Source organism: Neoarius graeffei, chromosome 2 (genome assembly GCF_027579695.1).
Source record: "Neoarius graeffei isolate fNeoGra1 chromosome 2, fNeoGra1.pri, whole genome shotgun sequence".
In the NCBI taxonomy this organism is placed as follows: domain Eukaryota; kingdom Metazoa; phylum Chordata; class Actinopteri; order Siluriformes; family Ariidae; genus Neoarius; species Neoarius graeffei.
This window is the reverse complement of record NC_083570.1, coordinates 8,507,380-8,534,741: the sequence shown is the minus strand read 5'-3', so window position 1 is coordinate 8,534,741 and position 27,362 is coordinate 8,507,380. Positions and strand designations below refer to the sequence as shown.

At 42.7% G+C, this 27,362-nt stretch overlaps 1 protein-coding gene across 3 annotated transcripts in view; it reads left to right on the top strand.

The window, feature by feature from the left end:
- Nucleotides 1-27,153, top strand: part of med23 (mediator complex subunit 23) — a 103,467-nt gene extending 76,314 nt beyond the window's left edge. For all 3 annotated transcript variants that reach the window (XM_060913754.1, XM_060913753.1, XM_060913752.1), the window contains exons 20-29: nucleotides 4,342-4,522; nucleotides 5,222-5,392; nucleotides 9,080-9,296; nucleotides 9,646-9,882; nucleotides 10,195-10,360; nucleotides 12,287-12,359; nucleotides 18,851-19,065; nucleotides 21,941-22,061; nucleotides 22,561-22,692; nucleotides 24,960-27,153. In XM_060913754.1, coding sequence (XP_060769737.1) covers nucleotides 4,342-4,522; nucleotides 5,222-5,392; nucleotides 9,080-9,296; nucleotides 9,646-9,882; nucleotides 10,195-10,360; nucleotides 12,287-12,359; nucleotides 18,851-19,065; nucleotides 21,941-22,061; nucleotides 22,561-22,692; nucleotides 24,960-25,151 — 1,705 coding nt within the window. In that variant the 3' untranslated portion in view covers nucleotides 25,152-27,153. The remainder of the gene's footprint in view (nucleotides 1-4,341; nucleotides 4,523-5,221; nucleotides 5,393-9,079; nucleotides 9,297-9,645; nucleotides 9,883-10,194; nucleotides 10,361-12,286; nucleotides 12,360-18,850; nucleotides 19,066-21,940; nucleotides 22,062-22,560; nucleotides 22,693-24,959) is intronic.
- Nucleotides 27,154-27,362: the final 209 nt, after the last annotated feature.

The window sequence follows — 27,362 nt, the reverse complement described above, 5'->3', positions numbered from 1 at the left end:
CCTATCTCTCAGGGAGCACCCAGCCACCCTGCGAAGGAAACTCATTTCGGCCGCTTGTATCCGCGATCTTGTTCTTTCGGTCATTACCCAAAGCTCATGACCAATAATCAATTAAATTTAGTTAATTGTTTGTTTGGTTAAGGGGGTAATTACTTTTTCACACAGGACCAGGTAGGGTTGGGTAACTTTTTTTTTTTTTTTTTCCCATCAATAAATGAAATCATTTGAAAACTGCATTTTGTGTTTACTTGGGCTATCTTTGTCGAATATTAAAATTAGTTTGATGACATGAAACATTTAAGTATGACAAATAAATGTACAAAAATGGAACAAATCAGGAAGGGGCAAATACTTTTTCACAGCACTGTATGTAACATGCTGTTTAGAAGCAAATTTTTTTTCCTGTAACATTTAATTTTGTGCTGGAAAACGAACATTTGGAACTCTAAAATGTTTTTGTAATGTTTTGACTCGGTAACGTAAAATAGAAATCTATAACAAAGTTTAAGGCTTTTACACAGTACCGTATGTATCAGAGCGCTCTTCTTTTCATTAGACATTTTATCTGGGTGTTTTCATACTTGACTCCGCACCCAGGACCGGTTTGGGAGCGGGGCTTATAATAATTGCTCAAAATAGTGTAATTAGTTTTATTTATCAATAAGGTGCGCCATCTCTTTCGCTCATCGTACCAAGCATGTTAAACAGCATGTAATGTGGATAGTTTCCAGACTTTCAAATGGATCACAGATGGATTCTTTGGCTCTCTCGGCGCCCAAAAAGAGCTTCGTACACAGTACCAGATGTACCTTGATCATGGAGCCAAAGCCAAAGGTCCATACTGATTTGACCAAACAAAGCTTTATCGTTTCTCTCTGAATGGACTCTTGAACTCTGTTCTGCTGTGGGGCTTCAGCGGGGCTAAATGAGATGCGTATGAGGATTGATTGATTATTCATGAGTGAAGCTTGTTGTAGCGCACCTCTGACTGCCTCATTTCATGCCTGACTGACTACACTTGCTCCTTATTGTGCATTTATTGCAGATGTCTGTCTATCTGGCTGACTCAGAACCTGTTTATGTAAACAACAGAAAAAAAGCTCCTACTTGCTGATCCAAATTCTATTTATTGAGAACCTCCTAAAACCTTGCACGCCCCTCCCCCTTTCTTCTGGGAAATGTTTATTTGCATATTGAAACTTGATAGGCTGATATGTTTTATGATGCAATAACACTTGCCTTGCCTGTGCTGCAATAAAAGCAGGTTAAATAGTTCTTACGATCCGTCCATTTTCTTCCGACTTATCCGAAGTCGGGTCACTGTGGCAGCAGGATAACATGGATTAAAGTTTTCCGTCGCTACGACGGATTTCCGTCAACTGGGAGCACTAAAGGTCAATAATGAGAGTGATGCAGATCCGAGGGAAAAAAAAGGGGGGGGGGGGGGGTAGGCCCATAGGTCTGACACCGATGTGATTTAGAACTTCACCAAGCTGCTGTGATTGCCTGTTGTTGAACCCTTTCTTGTGCTATGTTTGAGTATATGTAAAGGAATAAGTTGTTGCGCTAGATAGGCATAAATAAATAAATACAGCCTCCGCTACTGTCTAGTCCCGGGGAGGCTCGGCGTAGGCTACTGATGAAACTATTTGGCTGTCCTACTACTAGGTTACTTGTCTACTACTAATAGTAGTAGTAATAATGATATTTGCCTACTGAAAGGTGATCAGGTGAAAAGTTGAAGCCGCAGCAAGACCTTTGCTATTAAGCCTTTTGTAGGCTTCGGCAGACAACGTTCTGGAAAGGCTGTGTTTTTCTTTGGTTTGATTAGCCTACGATTTAATCTTTAAACATTATGGTTTCAGCAGTTCGCTTAAACATTGGAGGCTGCAGAGTCGGGCTGCAAGATTTCCCGACACTTGTTTAAGATGCCAAACTTCATAGTAAGGAGAAAATAATTCCACAGTATTTAGTGCCTCGTCAGTCTCAAAAATTAATAGTGAAGGAGCAACGCGAATTAAGTCCCAAAAAAACATCTCGTAGGCCTATATTTTACATTTTCAAAAAAGTCCGGAATTGGAAGTCGGTCAGTGGAGTGTAATGAAGTGTCTCATTCACTAAGCACAAAAGGTCGGAAAACAGTGCAGAAAACAGCGATTGCTTAAATGGGCTACTAATGTTTTACATTAGTAATTTAATGTATGTAACAAATAAATTAAATAGATAAAGAAGCGAATACTCCGAAGCTCAAAATTCAGGAAAGTGGCTCCGGTGTCGCAAGTGCACAAGAACAGTTATTTGAAAGTTAACCTGATGCATTTGTGCGTGCGCGTACGATTTCATGAAGAACCGGGACAATTGGCATTCGGTGAAAGATTCACACCTATGACTCATTATATTCGCGCGCGCCCTCTCGCCCACTGCTGCTTCGTTTTCCCGATTTACACGAGCGTCTGAAGATGGAGTTTTCAGAAATCTCCACTCTGCCCAGAGTTTGCGAAAGTAGCTCTTTTCAGTGACTGAAACCTCCGTATAGGTGTGAATGAGCGGTGCAACCGAATAAATAAATATGCGTCTTTTTTATCCGGCTACATGTAGGCTATCACTGCGCAAAGCCTCTAATGTTGAAATAGTAGTAATATTTGTTAAAATAATAGTAGGCTAATTTCCACATTAATCGGTAAAATGGCACAAGGGATGTGATGGGGGGATGGCCGTTTTATAAGGGGAATGATTTGAGATTTTTATTTCAGAAGGGGGATGCCTCCCCCCACATCCCCCCTCAACTCGAGTACTGCGTATAAGGCCACGTGACACAGGCCCTTCGATTTCCATCACTAGAGCGCGTCAAATTACTTTCGGTTTTGCCAGCATGGACGCGCTTCTTTTAAATGAAGGCACAGATGTGTCAGACATCGACAACACGGTAAAGAATAAGTGGAGATGGGCTTGGCGAAATGAAATGGGCGATAATGGCAAGCCATTTAGTCCATGGTGCAAAAAGATGAAAATGGCAGGTGTGTGCTTTTGTATAGTTTGCCATAAAAAAGTCTATGGAAGCAATGGCAAAAAACTAGATGCCTTTGGCTTCACTGCGAAGAAGCAGAAAAAGCGAACTTTCACTTTACTTTTCTTGCAAGTTCTTTCTGTTCCACTCTTTTGAAAGCATGGTTCAAGTTCGACTGCACTTGCACTTTTCTCTTAACCACTGTTGTGCATTACTAAAGTATTGTTGAAATAAATTTGCACTTTGCGCTGAAAACTTGATGTTTCATCATTTATAGCCAGTAATGACAATGGTAAAGTCTTGCCTTAGCTTTAGTCATTGTTAAAATTATGTAAATGTACTATAAGTAGGGGCCGAGGGGATAATGGACAACATGGCGTTTAAAATTTGACGCATCGCTGATGTGGTAGGGGCCAACGACATGGAGCTTTTTTTTTCAGTCAGATGATTTTTTTTTTTTTTGCTTTAATCCATGGGCTAAGCGCAGGGTATTCCAGGTGTCCCTCTCCGCAGCAACGCTTTCCAGTTTTTCATAGGGTATCCCCAGGCGCTCCCAGGCCAGATGAGATGTGTAATCTCTCCAGCTTGTTCTGGGTTTACCCTGAGGTCTCCTCCCAGTTGGACGTGCCCAGAAAACCTCCAAAGGAAGGCGCCCAGGAGGAATCCTAATCAGATCCCTGAACCACCTCACCTGACTCCTTTCGACATGAAGGAGCAGCAGCTCTACTCCAAGACCCCTCTGGATGTCTGAGCTCCTCACCCTATGTCTAAGGGTGAGCCCAGCCACCCTACAGAGAAAGCTCCTTTCAGCCGCTTGTATCCGCGATCTCATCTTTTCGGTTAAAGGTTTGAGTTCCAAAGCTCATGACCATAGGTGAGCGTTGGAATGTAGATTGACTGGTAAATCGAAAGCTTTGCGTTCCGGCTCAGCTCAATGCCCGAATTACTGCTGACGCCACCCTGTCCATCTTGCGCTCCATTTTACCATCACTCGTGTACAAGACCCTGAGATAATTGAACTCCTTCACTTGGGGCAGCAGCTCACTCCCAACCCAACTGTAAGTTCTTAGGATGCATTTTAACAATTACAAAGCAATGTGATGGCGTATTAAAAGATCCATTTCTTTATCTGACTTTTTTTTGTGTGCGTGTTTGATTCACCTTCCCATTGCACGCGAAAGCCCTTGATAAGTTTACAACCCCCCCCCCCCCCCCCCCCAGAACTATCTCATTCCTGTTCGCAACTTGCTTATTCTGTGTCCGCCTATTTGCTGTACTGATGAAAACCCCACCATTCAGAAAAGTCTTGACACTTGTAGTCGTTGTTCCTGCAGGGTTCTGGAGAGAATCGGCGCTCGAGCTCTCGTCGCACACGTCCGGACATTTGCCGATTTCCTGGTGTACGAGTTTTCCACGTCGGCGGGCGGTCAGCAGCTGAACAAGTGCATCGAGATCCTGAATGACATGGTGTGGAAGTACAACATCGTCACTTTGGACCGTCTCATCCTCTGCCTGGTAAGGATTTTTTTGACGTTGAAACCATAAAGATCTAAAGCTCAAACATGACACCCACTGCCTTAGTTTGGTGAACATCTTCACATAGAATATATCTTAAAGAACACATACAACACCTGTCTGGAACAGTCAGTAAAACCATGTAATTAAACTCTAAGCTGTAAACTCACCCTTTAAGTAATAAATAATATTAAACACTCCTGCACTAATATGTTCTCCTGTGAATCATCTTTATGGCTGGAGTTTTGGTCTGATCAATATTTCTCCCACATTTTTAACAACACGCTCTATTAGCTGTTAGTCGATCAATAATGCCAGCACTTACCTGTAAGCCCACTCCTGCTCTCAGCGGGAGCCTCACAAAAACAAGGGTTGTATTGATGATGGAGGAATTTATAGACAGTGGTTTCTATTTATTTATTTTTTAAATGGCAACAAATAATGTTTTAACAGTAATTCAAAACCAGGTCCAGTAAAATCTGTAACCTACAATATCAGCATTAAAGAATATCTCCACTGCTGGAGGACTATAAACGGGTAACTTCCTCAAACAGGAAATCATCTGTGTAATTTAGTATTTTTACACACTCTGATTTTTAATATTGTGCTGGTTTAATATTTAATATTCTCTGACATTATGGGATAGTAGAATTTATTATTATTTTTTTTTATTCACCCTCAATGATTGCTGTTGCGTAGGCAATGAGAAGTCATGAAGGCAATGAGGCTCAAGTGTGCTACTTCATCATCCAGCTCCTCCTCCTTAAACCCAACGACTTCCGCAACCGCGTCAGCGACTTTGTCAAAGAGAACGCACCGGAACACTGGCTACAGAGTGACTGGCACACCAAACACATGTCCTACCACAAGGTAACCTTACCTATCTCATGAACAACATGTTCTGTTGCAGGGTAACTTTCTCAACAGGTGTCATCGGACAGGGTGATTTTTAACCTAAATAGGAAAACTGTTACTAGTTTAAAAAAAAACTTTAAAAAAAAAAAACTTCCCAGTTACACAAAACACATCACGCCACAAGGTGATCGTACACAACACACCATATGCAAGTTCTTCCACATGGTAACTTTACCCAACACGCCAACCCCCTGTCCGAACACAAGGTGACCCTACCCAACATACCAAATACGAAACCTGGTACAAGGTGATCTTGCCCAGCACACCAAGTACAAAACCTGGTATAAGGTGACCTTACCCAGCACACCAAGTACGAAACCTGGTACAAGGTGACCTTCTACCCAACATACCAAATACGAAACCTGATACAAGGTGATCTTACCTAGCACACCAAGTACGAAACCTGGTACAAGGTGACCTTACCCAGCACACCAAGTACGAAACCTGGTACAAGGTGACCTTACCCAGCACACCAAGTACGAAACCTGGTGCAAGGTGACCCTATCCGACACACCAAGTACGAAACCTGGTACAAGGTGACCTTACCCAGCACACCAAGTACGAAACCTGGTACAAGGTGACCTTACCCAGCACACCAAGTACGAAACCTGGTGCAAGGTGACCCTATCCGACACACCAAGTACGAAACCTGGTACAAGGTGACCTTACCCAGCACACCAAGTACGAAACCTGGTACAAGGTGACCTTACCCAGCACACCAAGTACGAAACCTGGTACAAGGTGACCCTACTCGACACACCAAGTACGAAACCTGGTACAAGGTGACCCTACTTGACACACCAAGTATGAAACCTGGTACAAGGTGACCCTACCCGACACACCAAGTATGAAACCTGGTACAAGGTGACCTTACCCGACACACCAAATGCGAAACCTGGTACAAGGTGACCCTACCCGACACACCAAGTACGAAACCTGGTACAAGGTGACCTTACCCAGCACACCAAGTACGAAACCTGGTACAAGGTGACCCTACCCGACACACCAAGTACGAAACCTGGTACAAGGTGACCCTACCCGACACACCAAGTACGAAACCTGGTACAAGGTGGCCCTACCCGACACACCAAGTACGAAACCTGGTACAAGGTGGCCCTACCCGACGCACCAAGTACGAAACCTGGTACAAGGTGACCTTACTTGACGCACCAAATACGAAACCTGGTACAAGGTGACCCTACCCCGACACACCAAACCACTATCCAAACACAAGGTGACCTCCAACACACCAAATAGGAGTTTTGCCACAAGTTTACCTCATCCAGCATGTGAAATACAAAGTTGCCTTTACCCGAAGCACCAAATGTGAGTTCTCCCGTAAGGTTACCTTACGCAACACATCAGACTGGAATAGTATCAGAAGGTGAACTTGCCCAACACATCAAACAGCCATCCAACCACAACTTGCCCTTACCCAAAACACCAAATTAGAATTCTGCCGCAAGGTTACCTTACCCAACACATCAAATACGAATATTCCCACAAGGTGACTTTACCCAACAAACCAAATACAAATACTAACACAAGGTGACCCTTATCCAACACACAAGTTCTGCCACAAATTGTCCCAATATAAGTTTTATCACAAGGTGATTGTACACCACACACCATATAGTTCTACCACAGTATGAACTTACCCAATATACGAAAGACTTTTACTACCAACTTGTAACCTGGCAGGTATTGTATTACAAAGTGACATAGCACCCAAAAAAACGTAACCTACCACAAGGTGACTTTACTCATCACTCCAAACATGTATTGTACCACAAGTTGACCTTGTCTATCACACCCAAAATATAGATTAGTGTACCAAAAGGTACCTTGAAACGACTCTCAAAATGCCACAAGATGTGACCTTGTTGGGGGGAACCAACCAAATTGATGACTTTATAAACCACACCAAGGGCTACTACAAGACAACCTTGTACAATACAAGGACGTAAGCTTCACATCTCAGAGTATCACTTAACAACTAATCATATAGGTTTTTTATACAGTTAGTGTTATCCGTTGTATTTGATGTAAGCAGAGCTCTACAAGCTTGCATTCATTTTCAGCTAGATCAGCGTTTTTGGGCCCTTTAACAGCTCAAGTGTCCATCATTGCAGAAAAGCATTAGAGGATGTTTGTAGTTGATGAATCAATCAAACAAATTTTATTTATATAGCCCTTTACAATAACCAAAAGGTACCCAAAGTGCTTTACATCAAAGCCATAAAACAGAACACCAAAACACATAAAAACACAGGTTTTGACTGCGGAAGGTGCCGCCGTGCTGCAGATTACCAAAAGCCTTTCAGAAGTACATGAAATAAAACAGACGAAACGAAGCACCCCTCAAAAACAAGACTCCCCTAGTCAGGATTGAACGCCAATCTAAAAAAGTAGGTCTTCAACTTTGATTTAAAAAGGCCGGGATCAATAGTGGTGCAGATTGTTCCACAGTCTGGGAGCAGCGACAGCAAAAGAACGATCACCCCACTGTTTATATCTCGACCTTGGAACTTCTAACAGAAGCTGACCCGAAGAACGCAGGGCCCTACCATGATCACGAATAGTTAAAATCTCAGACAGGTAAGAGGGAGCCAGGCCATCGATGGCATTAAAAACAAACAACAGAAGTTTAAAATCAATTCTAAAACGGACTGGAAGCCAATGGCGTGACGACAACACAGGAGTAATGTGCTCACGTCTAGACGTGCTTGTTAAAAATCAGGCTGCAGCGTTCTGTACAAGTTGAAGACGTAAAATTGAAGACTGGCTGAGGCCAACATACAGGGCATTACAATAGTCCAGTCTCGAACTGATAAATGCATGAATTGCCTTCTCAAGATCCTGCCGACTGAGAAACGGCTTCGCTTTGGCCAAGAGACGAAGTTGAAAAAAGCTCGTTCTAACAACAGAACTAATCTGTGTATCAAATTTAAGCCCACTGTCAAACGTTACCCCAAGATTTTGTACAAATGGTTTAAAAAAGGGGGCCAGAGTACCAAAATTTGTTGTAAAAACATTGATGAATGTATTAATAATTCCCTTTTGACTCGCTGCAGTTATCTTCTCAATTAAATGAATGATATTTTGGAACAAAAAGCTTTTCAGCTTTTCAGCCATAATATTATCATTGTTATCCAAGATTGCTTCCAGTGTAGAGACCAGCGAATGAGTCCCTCCTCTCTCTGTCTTTCCTTAATGGAATTTTACAGGCTGCACATGCTGCCCTGTCTTTTACACTGACATTTTAAGAGTTGCAGTGTTTGCCCTCTCTTGCGTTCTTATGTAACTGTGGTAAATGTTAAAGAGAGAGAGTTCAATCACAATAGCCCCTTCTGACCCCTTACCCTTGTCCCCTTATGATTGCAGTACTGCATCTTGGCAGTTTGCTTGTTTAGCCATGAAACAGATTCCTTCACTTAGGCACTTGGGTTTTGGGTCAAAAGAGAATGAAGAAAAAGCTCGCAGTGTTACCAGATATAAATGAAATGTTGGCAGCAGTTTTGTTACCTTTGGAGAGAATCTTCGTATCTGACCAGACTATCCTGTTCTTGCTGTGCTGGAACCAATGCTTGGAAAGGAGCCATGGGCTCGAATTAAAGCTTATCTCTTCTTTCCCACATGTAGAAGTACCCAGAGAAACTATACTTTGAAGGTCTGGCGGAGCAGGTGAACCCTCCCATGCAGCTCCAGCCACAGTATCTGCCTATATACTTCGGCAACGTGTGTTTACGTTTCCTGCCCGTCTTTGACATCGTCATCCACCGATTCCTGGAGCTACTGCCAGTTTCCAAGTCCTTGGAAACCCTTTTGGACCACTTGGGCGGATTGTACAAGTTCCATGGTGAGGGGGAGTGAAAAGGACACAGCAGCCTGTCCGTGTTGATTATTGTATTGGGGGGATGCTTTAATGTGGTGGTGTAGGTATCATACGATTGTAGTGTGATTGCTTGCTTTGCCTGGATTCTGTTCATAAATACAAGTTTATCAATATACAACCGAACACAAAATGAAGAACCACTGTGGAAGTCACTGTGGTCACTGGTAATAGGTCCAGTCAAGGTCATTTTTACTCTGTTAGTTACACTGAACCCATGCTATATTGACTTATTATTTCCCTTTTCTTCAAACCTCCTGGTTTCAGTTATTTGTTATTAACTAATAGCTGTTGTTGCTGGTTTGACATCCCTCAGATCGGCCAGTGACGTACCTCTACAACACCTTGCACTACTACGAAAGGCACCTCCGTGACCGCACCAATCTTAAACGCAAGCTTGTCCACGCCATCATGAGCTCTCTAAAGGATAACCGTACTCCTGGATGGTGCCTCAGCGAGACCTACCTCAAGTTTGGCATGAACCCACGCGAGGACAACATCTGGGTCCCTGACGACACCTACTACTGCAAACTCATCGGGCGTCTTGTGGACAATATCCTTCCTTGTGTTTCGCAGTATTCCCAAAGACTCTATCTTACTGTTCCGTCCCCTACTGAACAGTGGATGTCCTCCGAATCCCAGCTAGTGTTCATTTTGTTTTATATTAACACATCCCTTGCATTTAAGAGCAATTTTAAACAGACTAACGTGAGACGGATAGACGGGCAAGGCTTAGACAGACAGATGATTAAACATGCAGATAGACCTAAAGATTTTAAAAAGGATTCTTAATGTTCAGGGATTGAACATGCATGGTGTATTCTGTACATAGTGTTTTGTTTTGTTTTTCCTTAACATGCCTCACCGATGGCAGGAAAATCTCCAGGCCCTTTCCCAAACTGCGACTGGCGGTTTAACGAGTTCCCAAACCCGGCAGCACACGCGCTTCACGTCACATGTGTGGAGCTGATGGCCCTTGCCGTGCCAGGGAAGGACGTGGGAAACGCACTGCTGAATGTAGTGCTCAAGAGGTCAGAGGTCATCCCTGTAGCAGGCAGTGTTTGCTGTTGCCAGTCATATCTCTGCCAACTGTGTTGGAGGAGGTTATATTTTCGCCTCTGTTTGTTTGTCTGTTCCCAACATAAAAAGTATTGAACAGATTTTGATGAAGTTTGGAAGAACGTTGGGTCATGGTTCAAGGAACAATTGCTTAGATTTTGATGCAAATATGGATATGTCTGTGGATCCAGGATATTATTATTATTATTTTTTGGTCCTTTCTCAATGTAACTCAAAAAGTAGTCAATGGATTTGGATGAAATTTGGTGGATAGCTTTAGTATTATACTAGGTTCAAGTGATCTGATTTTGATATTGATAACATGTGGCTTGGTGGAGATATGCACTCTACTCTGCCGAGTTGTTTGAATCCACCTTTCGAACATGTCGAGCTGCAGCACTGGGGACTGCAGTAGAACAAAATGTCAATAACGACAATGTATAAGGATGTATTTCTGCTACATTTATATAGATAGTTTTCACTGACGTCACGGCATTCCGGGGAACGCCCCCCCAGCCGCCATCTTGGAGGGCAAACAAAACAGACCATTGCCACTACTGGCTACGTTATCTCGGACGAATTTATGAAGTTATATAGTCAGTTTTCTAAAATAAAGACCAATGTCGGCAAAATCAAGCAAACAGAAGTATATAGAGACACATCTCACGGTATGCAGCCAAACTGGCCTTGATTGGGGGAATTGACCCCTACGAAGTGGACAAAGATGCATTTTCAAGTGACTATGCAGGGCTGCCAAAGCCTGAAACTGCCAAAGCCTGCTCCAAAGCCTGAAACTGACTTCATCAAACTTTAAAGGCTGTCTGATGTATACAACTTTATATATTCACAACGCGCCTTTTGGCGGATGCCGCCTGAATCGCGCAGATCCGATTTTTTTTTTGGGGGGGGGCGTTGGAGTGTCTGATTATAATTTCAAAGTAAATTCTGTATTAAAATTACTAAATAAGCAAATCCGTTACAGTCCATGAAACAGGAAGTATAAGGATGAGAAAAAAACAGTTTAAATCGGGAAGCTGCGCACATTTGCGCAGTCCTGCACACCGCTCATCCTTATACTTCCTGTTTCATGGACTGTAACGGATTTGCTTATTTAGTAATTTTAATACAGAATTTACTTTGAAATTATAATCAGACACTCCAACGCCCCCCCTAAAAAAAAAAAAAAACGGATCTGTGCGATTCAGGCGGCATCCGCCAAAAGGCGCGCTGTCTGCATCCCAAACACAAATGAACTCATACAGAATAGACCTAAAATGTTTTTCAAAAATGACCTTTGCATGAGTGAAGTGACAAGTTTCAAATAGAAACGTGACAAACGAGCGATATTAAGTGTACATTACAATGTAAACGTACACTCGGCGGTTCCAGTTAGGCATTCTCCAGAGATTGTTTACATGATGTTTTGGTTTCCAAAAACAAACTTAAACACAATTGATTGTTTATTTAAACAACTTGCCACTTATAAAATGATCGGAGCAGACTTTGCTGTGTTTGGAAGGCTGATAATCCTTGCGGTTGATTCTCGCAAGCCATAGATTTCTCCTTTGTATGCTGAGTTTCTTTGTTTGCTCGCCTTCGTGCTCCCGTACAGTGGGAATTCCATAAAAGCTCCGCTTGACTTCATCATCTGACCTATTACGACAGCCGTGAATACAACAGGTGTGCACCATTGCTAGCTTTAAATGGTAGTAATGTAACTATAAATGTAAATATATAAATGAATGTAACTCGCGCGCTACAATGTGTGCTCAGTGACCCGTACGGTAAGCTAGCCCTCCAAGATGGCCGCCACCAGGGAATCCCCGACTCTATGACGTCATGTGAAAACTATCTATAGCACTGTGTCACAGTGTGTTGATGTGTCTTTTCTCCTACAGTCAGCCACTCGTCCCCCGGGAGAACGTGACCGCTTGGATGAATGCGATCGGCCTGATCATCACGGCTCTACCTGTACGTTCGGGTCCCTCCCTACCTCAATGCATTGCAAAGTTCACTCATTCTGGCTTGCTTGTCCTCCTCCTATCCTTGATTTTTTTTTTCTTTGTTGTTCTATCTCTCTCTCACCCACGTTCTGTCAAGAACCATTACACAAAACTTTATCTGAATATTTAGTAATGTTTTTGATCAGCACTAGAAGTTTAGTCTGTAGGATTATGTCATGTCACAGTGTTCCCAGTTAGAGTCAAAAAAAAAAACCCTAAGATCGTATTCAATGTGGTTTGTTTTAGTCGTCCCGAGTATTATGACTGATTATATCCAGATTATTACACTACCGTTGAAAAGTTTGGGGTCACTTTGAAATGTCCTTATTTTTGAAAGAAAAGCACTGTTCTTTTCAATGAAGATTATTTTAAACTAATCAGAAATCCACTCTATACATTGCTAATGTGGTAAATGACTATTCTAGCTGCAAATGTCTGGTTTTTGGTGCAATATCTCCATAGGTGTATAGAGGCCCATTTCCAGCAACTCTCACTCCAGTGTTCTAATGGTACAATGTGTTTGCTCATTGCCTCAGAAGGCTAATGGAGGATTAGAAAACCCTTGTACAATCATGTTAGCACAGCTGAAAACAGTTTAGCTCTTTAGAGAAGCTATAAAACTGACCTTCCTTTGAGCAGATTGAGTTTCTGGAGCATCACATTTGTGGGGTCGATTAAATGCTCAAAATGGCCAGAAAAATGTCTCGACTATATTTTCTATTCATTTTACAACTTGTGGTAAATAAAAGTGTGACTTTTCATGGAAAACTACACAAAATTGTCTGGGTGACCCCAAACTTTTGAACGGTAGTGTATGTACTTAAAATGCTGATGTAAATTCAGCCAAGACACATTGAACACAGATCGGATTATTCTTCGAACCACTTCAGGAGGTTAAATATTTACAAGACGTTCTGTCATAGCCAAGCCAAAAACGCCCGATACGTTAAATCTAAACCAAACTCCTCCCCACCCAATACGCGACATCATAACCAAGACCTCTCCGTTATACATCGCATTACAGCAGCTAAACGGAAATGTGTGAATTAATTAATATCGCTACAGCCAGATCAGGATCTCATCGTGTTTCAGTAAACATTACTGAAACACGTTCTCAGAACGCTGAAAACATAAAACAGGTCAGAGGAATATTAATCATGTCAAGGGTTCTTGATGTTGCTTGTGCTTCTGGCAGCTGTGCTCGGAAATTTGGAAAGATAACAGCCAATTCAACTTCTCTTCCCTCCTGATCCTGAAAGAATGCAAAAACAGACCGTCTCTCTCAGTCCATTAATCAGCGTTCTTCGTTTCCTTTGCTACGTCCAGAGAGTCATCGTGTCTGGGTATCTGATGCACCTGTGGACTATTAATCAACGCTTTCACTTTTCATTGAGCGTACAATTCCAAAGCAGTAAGAGTTGGGGCGCGAAGTTGAAGTTGAAATTAAAACTGAAAACAGTGATTTGTAAATAATCTTTGACCTGTATTGCACTCAAAACCATACAACAGCACAATTTGATGCTTTCCCTCATGAACTTTATTGTTTTTTCAAAATACCACATTTCAGTTTTGAATTCTTGCAACACATTTAAAAAAAAAAAAAAAGTTGGGATGGTACAGCATTTCCCACTTTATAATGTTTCCATTCCTTCTCACAACACTTCAAAGATGTTTAGCAGGGTTTCCGCGGAGTCTTAAAAAGTCTAAAATTTGATAATCCTAATTTAAGGCCTTAAAAAGTCTAAAATACGAGCATATTTTTAGTGCTGTCAAGCGATTAAAATATTTAATCGCGATTAATGTCGTGACTGTCATAGTTAACTCGCGATTAATCGCAATTTAATCGCACATTTTTGTCACGTGAAAAACCATTGTAATTCTCTTACCAGCATAAAAAAGTGAATGGGCTTGTTCTGTACCAATGTTTTTTTTATTGCAAAGCATAACACGTCTTGACACAGCCACTGCAAAGTGAAACCTAAGCCGAGCACCGGCGCAGGGCTAGCAAGAGAACCATGAGTGAAATGATCTACTGCTTGAGTTAGTCTACAACTCTAAATCAGAGAGATACGTAGGTTACACAGTGACGGTAGGCTTGACATGCTTGATTATAATATAAAGTACGCTATTATATTAAGTTTAAGTTGTTCGTTGATAAATATTGCATTGAATCTGATCTTTACTGTTTCAGCTCACTTAACACATTTTGTACTTTTACACTTTCTGCCTGTTGATGCGTCGCGCTGTCCAATCAGAGGCGGCCAAATTTGCATATTACAGGAAGGATTTCTGGGATAGCATTGAGTTTACAGTTCAGAGGGCGCTGGCTTCTTTAGACGCTGTCTTCTTAAAACTGAATAAATATTTAAAAAGAGACAAATGAGCCAGTCTTTTGAACGGCTCTTTTCAAAGAACGGATCACAAAGATGCGGATCCCATCAAAGAGCCATAAATCCCATCTCTACTAGCGCGCCTTGCCCGCGCTGGTTCTTTGGGCGAGGAGGGCAGAGGACTCTGGCTGTGCGGGGCGCGGCATTACAGTCTAGCTGCTATCGGTTTTCTAAGCAAAGTCTCTGTTCCAAGTTCCTGGCAGTTTCAAAAGCTTATGAAAAACCTACATCATGTCACAGAGCGTTAATCTCGCGATAAAAAAATTATCGCCGTTAAAATTGAGTCAAGTTAACGCGTTAATAACGCGACGTTTTTGACAGCACTACATATTTTGCATTGTAGGTCTTAAATGTAATTTTGTGAAGTCTTAAATCCTTACATCCGTTTACCCCATTCGCTTTTTTTTGTTAAATGCGTTGGTGATATTCATAATTAGTCATATAGGCTAGGCCTACTTAGTATCAGTAGGCTACGCTGCAAACTACAAATGAGACACAGTGGAATCCAGCGTCTAGCCCGGTTGGCATGGTGATGCACAGGGCATGGTACGCGCGCATTTGGACAGTAGAGCCTAAAAGAAGCGAGGGAGATTGTCACGGTTTGTAGCAAAATGGGTAAATGCAAGTTTAACAACTGCTGGCTTGAAAGCAATGATTTCGTAGACGCGTACCAAATTGGGGGCGTCGTGGCTCAGTCGACTAAGGCGCCATACCATAAATCCGGGGACCCGGGTTCGATTCCGACCCGAGGTCATTTCCCGGTCCCTCCCCGTCTCTCTCTCCAGCTCATTTCCTGTCTCTACGCTGTCCTATCCAATGGGGGTGAAAACGGCCCAAAAAAAAACAATCCGTTTGAGGCGTACTGCACATTGTGCAAAAGAACACTCAAACTCGGCACACTGCGTGTAAAGGCACCGGAATCGCACGCGAAAGCGGAGAAGCACCAGGCTACCCATAAAAGTCTACAACAATCGCATGCCATCACTCAATTTTGTTCACCGTTGTCAGGTCCGAGCACATCTCGAGACGGTGTATCAGCTAACTCCGTGCGAACTGTAACGTTACAACACGCAAACCGTACGGAATCGAATGCCTCATCCTCAAGCGATTTGCAGGATTAGTGGGGCGGTTTAGCTCGAATATTCAAAAGGATTGTGCATTTTGTGATACAAGCATCAAATTTGGCACAAATGTACATTGATATATGGCGAACATTTTCAGATATTGAGCCACTCGGAATTCCCCCTTCATGTCCGCCATATTGGAATTCAAAATGGCCGCCACTTGAATTCTACATGTGCGACTACCTCTGGGTCAAATATTTTTATAGTACATGACAATATTTGCTGGTATCCATTTTTCAAAATGACATACTTTATTACAGTACTCCACTTAATTCATGAGAGATGAATATTCATCATCATGTATTTTTGACAAGACAACATTTTACTCAAAGTCTGTGAAGTAAAAATAGTTTTGACAAGTTTGAGTTATTGATTAGATTCTGTGTTGTTCTAGGTTTGATATGGAACCCGAAGGAGTTCCAACAGTTAAGCAATAGGCTAATTATCCTAAAGTAGGTGAAGGTGACGGGCAGCACGGTGGTGTAGTGGTTAGCACTGTCGCCTCACAGCAAGAAGGCCCTGGGTTCGAGCCCCGGGGCCGGCGAGGGCCTTTCTGTGTGGAGTTTGCATGTTCTCCCCGTGTCCGCGTGGGTTTCCTCCGGGTGCTCCGGTTTCCCCCACAGTCCAAAGACATGCAGGTTAGGTTAACTGGTGACTCTAAATTGACCGTAGGTGTGAATGTGAGTGTGAATGGTTGTCTGTGTCTATGTGTCAGCCCTGTGATGACCTGGCGACTTGTCCAGGGTGTACCCCGCCTTTCACCCATAGTCAGCTGGGATAGGCTCCAGCTTGCCTGCGACCCTGTTGGAGAGGATAAGTGGCTACAGATAATGGATGGAAGGGTGAAGGTGACTGCATTGTCAAGCAGGAGAAGGTGTGTGTTCCTGAAAGTTTAACTGGAACAACTAGATAATGCTGATGAACAAGAATGAGCATCTATTCCGTCCTCTGCCTCTTGGTTACTTACTCAGTCACTGACTTTTGGTGGATGACTTCCTCACGATTGTACCAAATTCTTTCCTTTTTTTAAAATGATGGATTTAATATTGCTCTGTGGGTGCTCCAAGTTTGGGATATTTTTTTAATAACCAAACCCTAATTGACACTTTTTTCAGAACCTTGTCCTGCATGTGTTTTCATAGGTTATTGGTTTTCATGATGCTGTTTGCTTAAGTATGCTCTCTAATAAACCATGGAAATCACCTCATAGTTTCTGGAAACTTTCAGCTGATTTAACCATAACTAATTTAGGGGTTTTACACCAATGGAGGGTGAATAGTTGACAAATGAATTTTTTTATTTGTAAATAATTTTGCAAACTATACTGATCAATCCATTTCTCAATAATATGGGCTATTTTGTGTAGAGATATGACATACAGCTCTGGAAAGAAAAAAAAGAAATAAGAGACCACTTAAATCTTTTCTTAAATCAGCATCTCTGTGTACGGCAGCCATTTCATTCCAGTGTCTGTGCTGGGATTCCAACACATCTCATTTTACTTAATGAGGTATTGATTAGGTCATCACCTGCACCAAATATTATTTAATGAGGAAAAGTATAAAATCCACTGATGTGGTCATCACTATCCTCTTGCAATAGGACCAGTCTGGATGGCAAACACAGTGCTAGTATTACCTTAAATTTAATTGGAATATAAAAATATCTATTCTTCATGTAACAGTCCACAGAATGGAAACAACACGGAAGTGAAGTTTAGGTCAGATAAGCGCAAATGTAGATTTCAAATGGCGGCCATTTTGAATTCCAATATGGCGGACATGAAGAGAGAATTCCGAGTGGCTCAATATCTGAAAATGTTCGCCATATGTCAATGTACATTTGTGCCAAATTTGGTGCTTGTATCACAAAATGCACAATAGGTTAGCTATGCTGCCCCACTAGATGTCTTTGGCTCCACTGCAACTTAGTTCCTCATTAATGCAAGAGCGCACCCTAGGGATGTAATGAGTTCATTGGTGAATGATGATAAATTTTATTTTGAAAGTAATTCAGGCTGGGCGGCATGGTGGTGTAGTGGTTAGCGCTGTCGCCTCACAGCAAGAAGGTCCTGGGTTCGAGCCCCGGGGCCGGCGAGGGCCTTTCTGTGCAGAGTTTGCATGTTCTCCCCGTGTCCGCGTGGGTTTCCTCCGGGTGCTCCGGTTTCCCCCACAGTCCAAAGACATGCAGGTTAGGTTAACTGGTGACTCTAAATTGACCGTAGGTGTGAATGTGAGTGTGAATGGTTGTCTGTGTCTATGTGTCAGCCCTGTGATGACCTGGCGACTTGTCCAGGGTGTACCCCGCCTTTCGCCCGTAGTCAGCTGGGATAGGCTCCAGCTTGCCTGCGACCCTGTAGAAGGATAAAGCGGCTAGAGATAATGAGATGAGATGAAGTAATTCAGGCTCTCCCAATTTTCTTTCTTTTTTTTTTTTTGTGCAGCATACCGTAAGTCTTAAATTTAACCTGTTATGGTCTTAAAAAGTCTTAAATTGAACTTGTTCAAGCCTGCAGAAACCCTGGTTTAGGGACTGAAGACACCAAGCGACGAAGGGTTTCAGGTGTTGTTTTGTCCCGTTCTTCCTGCAAACAGGTCTTAAGGTTTGCAGCCGAAGAGTACGGGGTCGTCTTTGTCATATTTTTCGTTCACACGTTCTCTGTCGGGGACAGAGGGGACAGGCGTCCTCTTCTTCCGCAGCCATGCCGTTGTAATGTGCGCAGAACGCGATTTGTTGAAATCTCCCTGGAAAAGATGTCGTACTCCAAAATCTCGGTGTACTTTTCTGCTCCATCACAGTATGAGGTCTGCAACTGTTTCTGATTTGGGGTTCTATTAAACACCCTAAAATGGTAATTCGTTATTAACAGCGTCAGCATTTCTGGGCGAAGTATTTATTTTCAAACTTCACTTTCACTTAATAACTCGCCTCTCACTATGCTGTAGGAGCCGTACTGGATCGTACTACACGACCGCATCGTTAGCGTGATTAGCAGCCCCGCGCTAACATCGGAGACCGAGTGGGTCGGTTATCCCTTCCAGCTCCTGGACTTCACGGCGTGCCACCAGTCCTACTCTGAGATGTACTGCAGCTACGTGCTAGCGCTAGCACACGCCGTATGGCACCACTCCAGCATCGGACAGCTTTCTCTCATCCCCAAGTAAGTTCCAAATGATCCCTGGCAGATTTGCTAATTTTTTTTCCCCCTGATTTAATGCTTTTCATCCATCTTATAAGCTACACAAGGTTTTTATTTATTTATTTATTTTTTAAAAATGAAACGTGGCACTGCTGGATCCTTATTGTACTCAAGATTTTCTTCGTATTTTAGATGCAGTGTCATTTAAAGCAGATAACTGCGGGTATAAATTACAAGTAACAGCTCGTAGGTGGTCGGTGTTAGCACTTGTGAACTCTTCAGTGTTCTTTCCACTGGATTATGTTTTGCTTTGTTTAGACTGGGTGTGTGTGTGTGAGAGAGAGAGAGGTCATCAGGCATAGCAGACACACTCCAATACATTTGTTGAAGGCATATATTATCTTGGAATGCTCACACACACACTTAAACTTGAAGTCCTTGAAGAGTTTACCAAGTTCCAGCTTTTTGTTTAACCTTCAACTGAAAGTTCCCTCGCTCTCATGTATATACATACACACGCGCGCATCTTGCAGTATATTAAGCAGCACTGGAGCACCTGTGATGTGCCACAGCTAAATATGGAGGGCGAAAAAAAAATCCAGATCCAGAAGTGCACATTAGCATACTTCAGCCTCATTTGCATATTGCATGATCTCAGCATTGCAAAGGTCAGGATTGCGTTAATGATCAGCAATATATTGTTCAGCTGTCCTGTGGCTTGACAATTTCTGCTGCGTTAGCTGGCTAAGCTCTACGAGCTGTATTGTAAAAAAAAAAAAGTATAAAAATAATTTTCCTGGCAATAAAATCAAAAAGGTGTAAACCGAATCAAGTCTTTGACCCGAGTCACTATTTTGTATTATATTAGAGAGGAAGAGATGTTACTTTTGCATATGCATGTTAGTATAGTACGTTTGTGTTCAAAGCCTATAAATTCTAATTTTATGAAATTAAGGGGTGTGTGTATATTCAAATCAAATCAAGTTTATTTGTATAGCGCTTTTAACAATAAACATTGTCGCAAAGCAGCTTTACAGAATTTGAACGACTTAAAACATGAGCTAATTTTATCCCTAATCTACCGTATTTTCTGGACTATAAGCCGCTACTTTTTTCCTAGGTTTTGAACCATGCGGCTTATACAAAGGTGCGGCTATTCTGTGGATTTTTCTTCCACCGCTAGGGGCGCTCTAACCGGAAGTAGAATCAAAAATAAGATAGACGAAAAATCAATGCAAAGAAGAATTAGCAGATCTTTAGCAGATAGAACACGCACGACAAATTACTAACTGGTTATTATTTTCAAATCCAGCGAAGATGATTAAAGTGACTTGTGGTTTCAAACACAGGAGAAATGAAGGTAAATAAATACCGGTTATTTTCTCTTGGTTCTGTTCCGTTTTAATCAGCAAAGTTGCTGCCGTGTTAAAAGGCACTGTTCGGAAAGAATCTGTTCAGGTACATACATGTACATTTACAGTACAAAATCGTTCTGTACATGCAGTAAATATCTAATTTTTCAACATAGAGATCTGCGGCTTATAGCCCCGTGCGGCTTGTATATCTTTTTTTAAATTTTTTTTTAAAAATAGAGCGGATGCGGCTTATATACAGGTGCGCTCTATAGTCCAGAAAATACGGTATCCCCAATGAGCAAGCCTGTGGCGACGGTGGCAAGGAAAAACTCCCTCAGACGACATGAGGAAGAAACCTCGAGAGGAACCAGACTCAAAAGGGAACCCATCCTCATTTGGGCAAACCCATCCTCATTTGGGCAGCAATTATATTCTATGGTGTTTATTTTTATGTATACTATAACTGTATAGAGTGAGCTGTGATTGGCTAATATCACATTTTTTTCCCCCAACCAATTACTCTCTCTCTCATACATGTCAACCTTTGGTCAATCAAACCTGTATAACCAACCTCCAAAATCCGTATTTCCCTTATAAAATCCGTATAATATGCAAATTAAAATAATTTACCTAAAATTTGAATGATAATTAACAATGATATATCCCAGTTACTTTTTATTCAATATTAATAACAATAAACCTTCAGAATGAATACAAAGCTCCAATGTTCGACAAAAACACAAAGTGTTATCAGCGTAGTTACGAAGGAAATACTTCGTTGTTTGGAGACAGGTTTCACCGAGCGGCTATTATGCGCGAGACTTCATATTAGCCGGAAAATCTGTTCGTAAAATTACGTTATAATGACCAAATACAATGAAAAGTATTTTTCCAGTCTCACCTGTGAAAAGTAATCCCATGTGATCTCGTTTGGACGGTAAACCTGTTGGTACAGTTAAACGCAGCACATGAATGAGGCATCTGTATTCTCGGCTACTGTCTAGACGCTATACCAGAGACGGCTGAAGAATCTCCACTTTGCCACATCCAATATGGCGGCGAGGATGACGTATGATTCTACGCAGAAGGCGGCGTCTATGTTTATATGTCTATGACTTCACGGTTGGCGGGATTCTCGCAGTGCGGTGTGCGCATGATCAAAAGTGGAACGAAGTCTCGCTACCACAAGATAACACGCGATTTCATAAGACTCTTTACTGGCTGTCTGTGGCGTACAGTACGTTTGTAAATGTTATGCGCTCTTTTATCATCGTGGGAATTGATTACAGCTCTAAATAAATATTGAAGTTTTTTTAAAGAATCCATATAACTTTATTTATACGCTTGTATACTACGTTTATTGAATCAAATCCGTATAAAATACGGACATTCCGTATAGGTTGACATGTATGCTCTCTCTCTCTGTCTCTCCTGCACAACCACCGAGATCCAAACTTCAATTCAGTTCAGTGTAATTTAAACGGAGGATTGTGCAGGGTTGGACTGTATGATGGTGAGCCTCTGTGCTTGTGACGTTGCAGGTTTCTGTCGGAGGTCCTGAAGCCGCTGGTCAAAACCGAATTTCAGCTGCTCTATATCTATCACCTGGTTGGGCCTTTTCTCCAGCGCTTCCAGCAGGAGAGGACACGCTGCATGCTCGAGGTTCGCATGCGTTCACTCTGTAAACCTGCTCCATTTACACGCTTTCTTGGTTTTCCGCTTAACTTTGAGCTCGTGTTCGTGTCTGGAGCCTGTTTTCTGTTGTGGCAGCTGAGTAAGCAAAGCTAAACTCCAGGGCCAGGATGCAGGCCAGGTCTTTAATTTTAACTCGCCAGACTGTGTTTATGAGCTACGCTTAAAGGTTTGTTCTTTCTCTACACATGCACCTTTCATCAGTATTAAACAGGAATTTGTTTTTCCCATGATAACATTCGCTTTTTCCCCCCACTGCATACATGCTTTGGTGCTTTTCATTCCAACCATTCTGAGCGCACAGTTTTATTCATATGTACAGCTTCCGCTCCAGTTCCCCAGACATCTAATATTAGCTGTAATGCATTATTATGCACGCACACACACCTGCTCCAGCTACAGGCTCAAGTTCACGCATGTACATTCTGATTAGTGTCTCATAACTTCACACGACTCCATGCATCCTCAGATTGGGGTAGCGTTCTATGAGATGCTGCAGGCCGTTGATCACCACAGCAAGCACCTGGCGTACATGGACCCCATCTGTGACTTCCTGTACCACATCAAGTATATGTTCACAGGAGACAGCGTCAAAGACCAGGTAAACACAGATGTCAAGTATCAGTACCATCCCTCTGTCTTTTCCCCAATGATCTTCAACCATCCTTCTATCTGTTCCCCAGCGACCTTCAAACATCCCGCTATCTGGCCCCCAGTGACCTTCAACCATCCCTCTGTCTTTTCCTCAATGATCTTGAACCATCCTTTTATCTGTTCCCCAGTGACCTTCAAACATCCCTCTATCTGGCCCCCAGCGACCTTCAAACATCCCTTTATTTGTTCCCCAGTGACCTTCAACCATCCCTCTGTCTGTTCCTCAATAACCTTCTAACATCCCACTATCTACTCCCCGGCGACCTTCTAACATCTCGCTATCTGCTCCCCAGTGACCTTCTAACATTCTAACATCTCGCTATCTGCTCCCCAGTGACCTTCTAACATCTAGCTATCTGGTCCCCGGTGACCTTCTAACATCCCTCTGTCTGTTCCTCAATAACCTTCTAACATCCCACTATCTACTCCCCGGCGACCTTCTAACATCTTGCTATCTGCTCCCCAGTGACCTTCTAACATCTCGTTATCTGCTCCCCAGTGACCTTCTAACATCTAGCTATCTGGTCCCCGGTGACCTTCTAACATCTAGCTATCTGGTCCCCGGTGACCTTCTAACATCTAGCTATCTGGTCCCCGGTGACCTTCTAACATCTCGCTATCTGGTCCCCGGTGACCTTCTAACATCTCGCTATCTGGTCCCCGGTGACCTTCTAACATCTCGCTATCTGGTCCCCGGTGACCTTCTAACATCTCGCTATCTGCTCCCCAGTGACCTTCTAACATCTAGCTATCTGGTCCCCGGTGACCTTCTAACATCTAGCTATCTGGTCCCCGGTGACCTTCTAACATCTCGCTATCTGCTGCCCGGTGACCTTCTAACATCTCGCTATCTGCTCCCCAGTGACCTTCTAACATCTAGCTATCTGCTCCCCGGTGACCTTCTAACATCTCGCTATCTGCTCCCCAGTGACCTTCTAACATTCTAACATCTCGCTATCTGCTCCCCAGTGACCTTCTAACATCTAGCTATCTGGTCCCCGGTGACCTTCTAACATCCCTCTGTCTGTTCCTCAATAACCTTCTAACATCCCACTATCTACTCCCCGGCGACCTTCTAACATCTTGCTATCTGCTCCCCAGTGACCTTCTAACATCTCGTTATCTGCTCCCCAGTGACCTTCTAACATCTCGCTATCTGCTCCCCAGTGACCTTCTAACATCTAGCTATCTGGTCCCCGGTGACCTTCTAACATCTAGCTATCTGCTCCCCGGTGACCTTCTAACATCTCGCTATCTGCTCCCCAGTGACCTTCTAACATCTAGCTATCTGCTCCCCGGTGACCTTCTAACATCTCGCTATCTGCTCCCCAGTGACCTTCTAACATCTAGCTATCTGGTCCCCGGTGACCTTCTAACATCCCTCTGTCTGTTCCTCAATAACCTTCTAACATCTCGTTATCTGCTCCCCAGTGACCTTCTAACATCTCGCTATCTGCTCCCCAGTGACCTTCTAACATCTAGCTATTTGGTCCCCGGTGACCTTCTAACATCCTGCTATCTGCTCCCCAGCAACCTTCAAACATCCCGCTATCTGCTCCCCAGCGACCTTCAAACATCCCGCTATCTGTTCCCCAGCGACCTTCAAACATCCCGCTATCTGTTCCCCAGCGACCTTCAAACATCCCGCTATCTGGCCCCTAGTGATCTTCAATCATCCCTCTGTCTTTTCCTCAGTGATCTTGAACCATCTTTCTATCTGTTCCCCAGCGACCTTCAAACATCCCGCTATCTGTTCCCCAGCGACCTTCAAACATCCCGCTATCTGGCCCCCAGTGACCTTCTAACATGCCGCTATCTGGTTCAATCATCCCGCTATTTGTTCCCCAATACCCACCAACCATCTTTCTGTTTGTTCCAAAATAACCTTTTACCATCTTTTTCTGTTCCCCAGTTACCTTCAGCCATCTCTCTATCTGGTTGCCAATGACCTCCTACTATCCTTCCTACCCTTTTCCCAAATGACCACCTCCCATTCCTTAGTTTGTTTCACAGTGACTTTACATTTCTGTTCTCCATGGCCCACAACACATCCCCATTGATCCCATCATCCACATCTCCGTTTTGACCATTGCTTCTCAACATCAGATTTACTTACCACAGTAGAATAAGCCCAATGAATCACTTCATTTTTCTCACCCCTTTTGTCACAACTTCATAGATCTAAGGCTTTTCAAATTCTCACCCTTTTCTCAGGTGGAGAAAATCATCTGCACACTGAGGTCAGCCATGAAGCTTCGCCTCCGTTTCATCACACACACAAGCAAGATGGAGCCTGCCACAGCCGTCGTCACGGCAGCCTCCGCCTCCCAGCCCACCACGGTGTCCTCTCCTGCCCCTCAAACTGGAAGCGGACCTTCTAGTATCCCTCTCTCAGTTCCCCAGTGATCCTCGGCCATGTTTCGTAATCACCTCTCTAACCCTGACGTCCATCTTTGTGTTTCCCACGGACCATCAATCCACCATCACCGACCTTGCTTTTTATCCCCAGACCTGTCAGTATTTTACGTCGGAACGATGTATTTTAACATCAGAGTGCACTGCTATGAGGCATCACTCAAATATGGAAGTAAAATTTATAACTTCTTATCATGTCATTAAATGTGTATAGAGGCATTACGAATAAAAATAAAGCTTGGAAGAGAGTAGCAGAGATTGTTGGTGCCTTTGGCGAGTGTACGTAGCTAGTACGGTTGGCTAATCTCATTTGAGAATGAAGCTAGCACTAGGTACGTTATACGTAAACCAAATTTCAATACATTTTAAGCAAAAGTGGTGCGTAGAAATTGTATAATGGAACGTAGTTAGTATACATTTTGGTTTCTTGACAGGTCACGCCCGCAAGTGACGACAGTAGCGATTGATGCATGCTCATAAGAGACAAAGTGCAAATGAGTTTTGACTTGTCACTCGCTAACCACCTATTTGAAGTTGGCAGGCGGCAGTTCTCTTTATGTTCGCCTCTGGTCTCAACATTCCTCTGTTCCCCACTAACCTTTCAATCTTTTCCTATTTGACCTCCTACCATTTCTCTATCCTGTCCATCCAATTACCCCGGCACCTGCATTTTCCACTGCCTCGTAACCCCTCAGACGATTACTTGGCCCTGTCCTGGTCGGCAGGTAAGTGATAGATCAGTTAAAACCAGGACTCGACAGTTTCCGGCACTCTGTGAAATATTTTGTTGATTTAAATATGTATGGAATGACCTTAAGAGAGGGGAAGAAAACAGTCAGAGCTGTGATCTGGCTGAAAAACTGAGATCGACCCCACAAGCATTCTTGGCTCTATGTAGAATCCAAGCGAGTGGAATTCTTGCCACAAACGCTAGATTGAGTCCAAGCTGCTGGCGGAATACGAGTTTCAACTTTGCAAGCAAACTGAGCCCTTTCTTTAACTAGAACTTGGCAGGAAATCATGGAAGAATGATTCTTGGAAGCCTTTCCAGATTGTTTAGCAGGGTGGGAATATCTGTTAGCAATCGAACTGTGAAGATGAGTTCATTAAAAGTGTACTTCCCCCAAAATGGTTGCTAATAACAGTGAAGTCAGTTAGGTCAAATTATACAGCATAATGCTAACACTTACACTACCGTTGAAAAGTTTGGGGTCACTTTGAAATGTGCTTATTTTTGAAAGAAAAGCACTGTTCTTTTCAATGAAGATCACTTTAAACTAATCAGAAATCCACTCTATACATTGCTAATGTGCTAAATGACTATTCTAGCTGCTGGTTTTTGGTGCAATATCTCCATAGGTGTATAGAGGCCCATTTCCAGCAACTCTCACTCCAGTGTTCTAATGGTACAATGTGTTTGCTCATTGCCTCAGAAGGCTAATGGATGATTAGAAAACCCTTGTACAATCATGTTAGCACAGCTGAAAACAGTTGAGCTCTTTAGAGAAGCTATAAAACTGACCTTCCTTTGAGCAGATTGAGTTTCTGGAGCATCACATTTGTGGGGTCGATTAAATGCTCAAAATGGCCAGAAAAATGTCTCGACTCTATTTTCTATTCATTTTACAACTTATGGTGGTAAATAAAAGTGTGACTTTTCATGGAAAACTACACAAAATTGTCTGGGTGACCCCAAACTTTTGAACGGTAGTGTATGTGGGCTTGTGTGATTTGACTACATTAGCATTTCCTGGGTGAGCTATTCATCTGTAACTAAGAATGACCATATAACAGGAAGTAAACCTGTGCATGGACTAAACCGTTAATGATGTTGCGTTAACTATCAATGGACATTTCAAAAGATGATGCTGAGGTTCTGTGTGTCTTTTTTTAAATGTAAAGCATTTGAAATTTGTAAGCATGACGACTGTATAGTATTTTTTTTTTTGTCTCCCTTTCTTGATCTAAAAATAAAAACGGTGTTTTCCATGAATCAAGTACTCTTTAGTAAGCTGGTTCTACTCCCAGCTAATGGTTCCAAAACACTTGATTCGGAGTGTTGCACTTAAAATGAATCACATTTTTGAAATAAACCTAAATGAATAAATATTTCTGTCCAGTGTCCTGTAAAGATGGAAAGCTGATTTTGTGCGCGTATACGATGCGACGTTCTGTACACATACGCTAGACAATAGACATGCT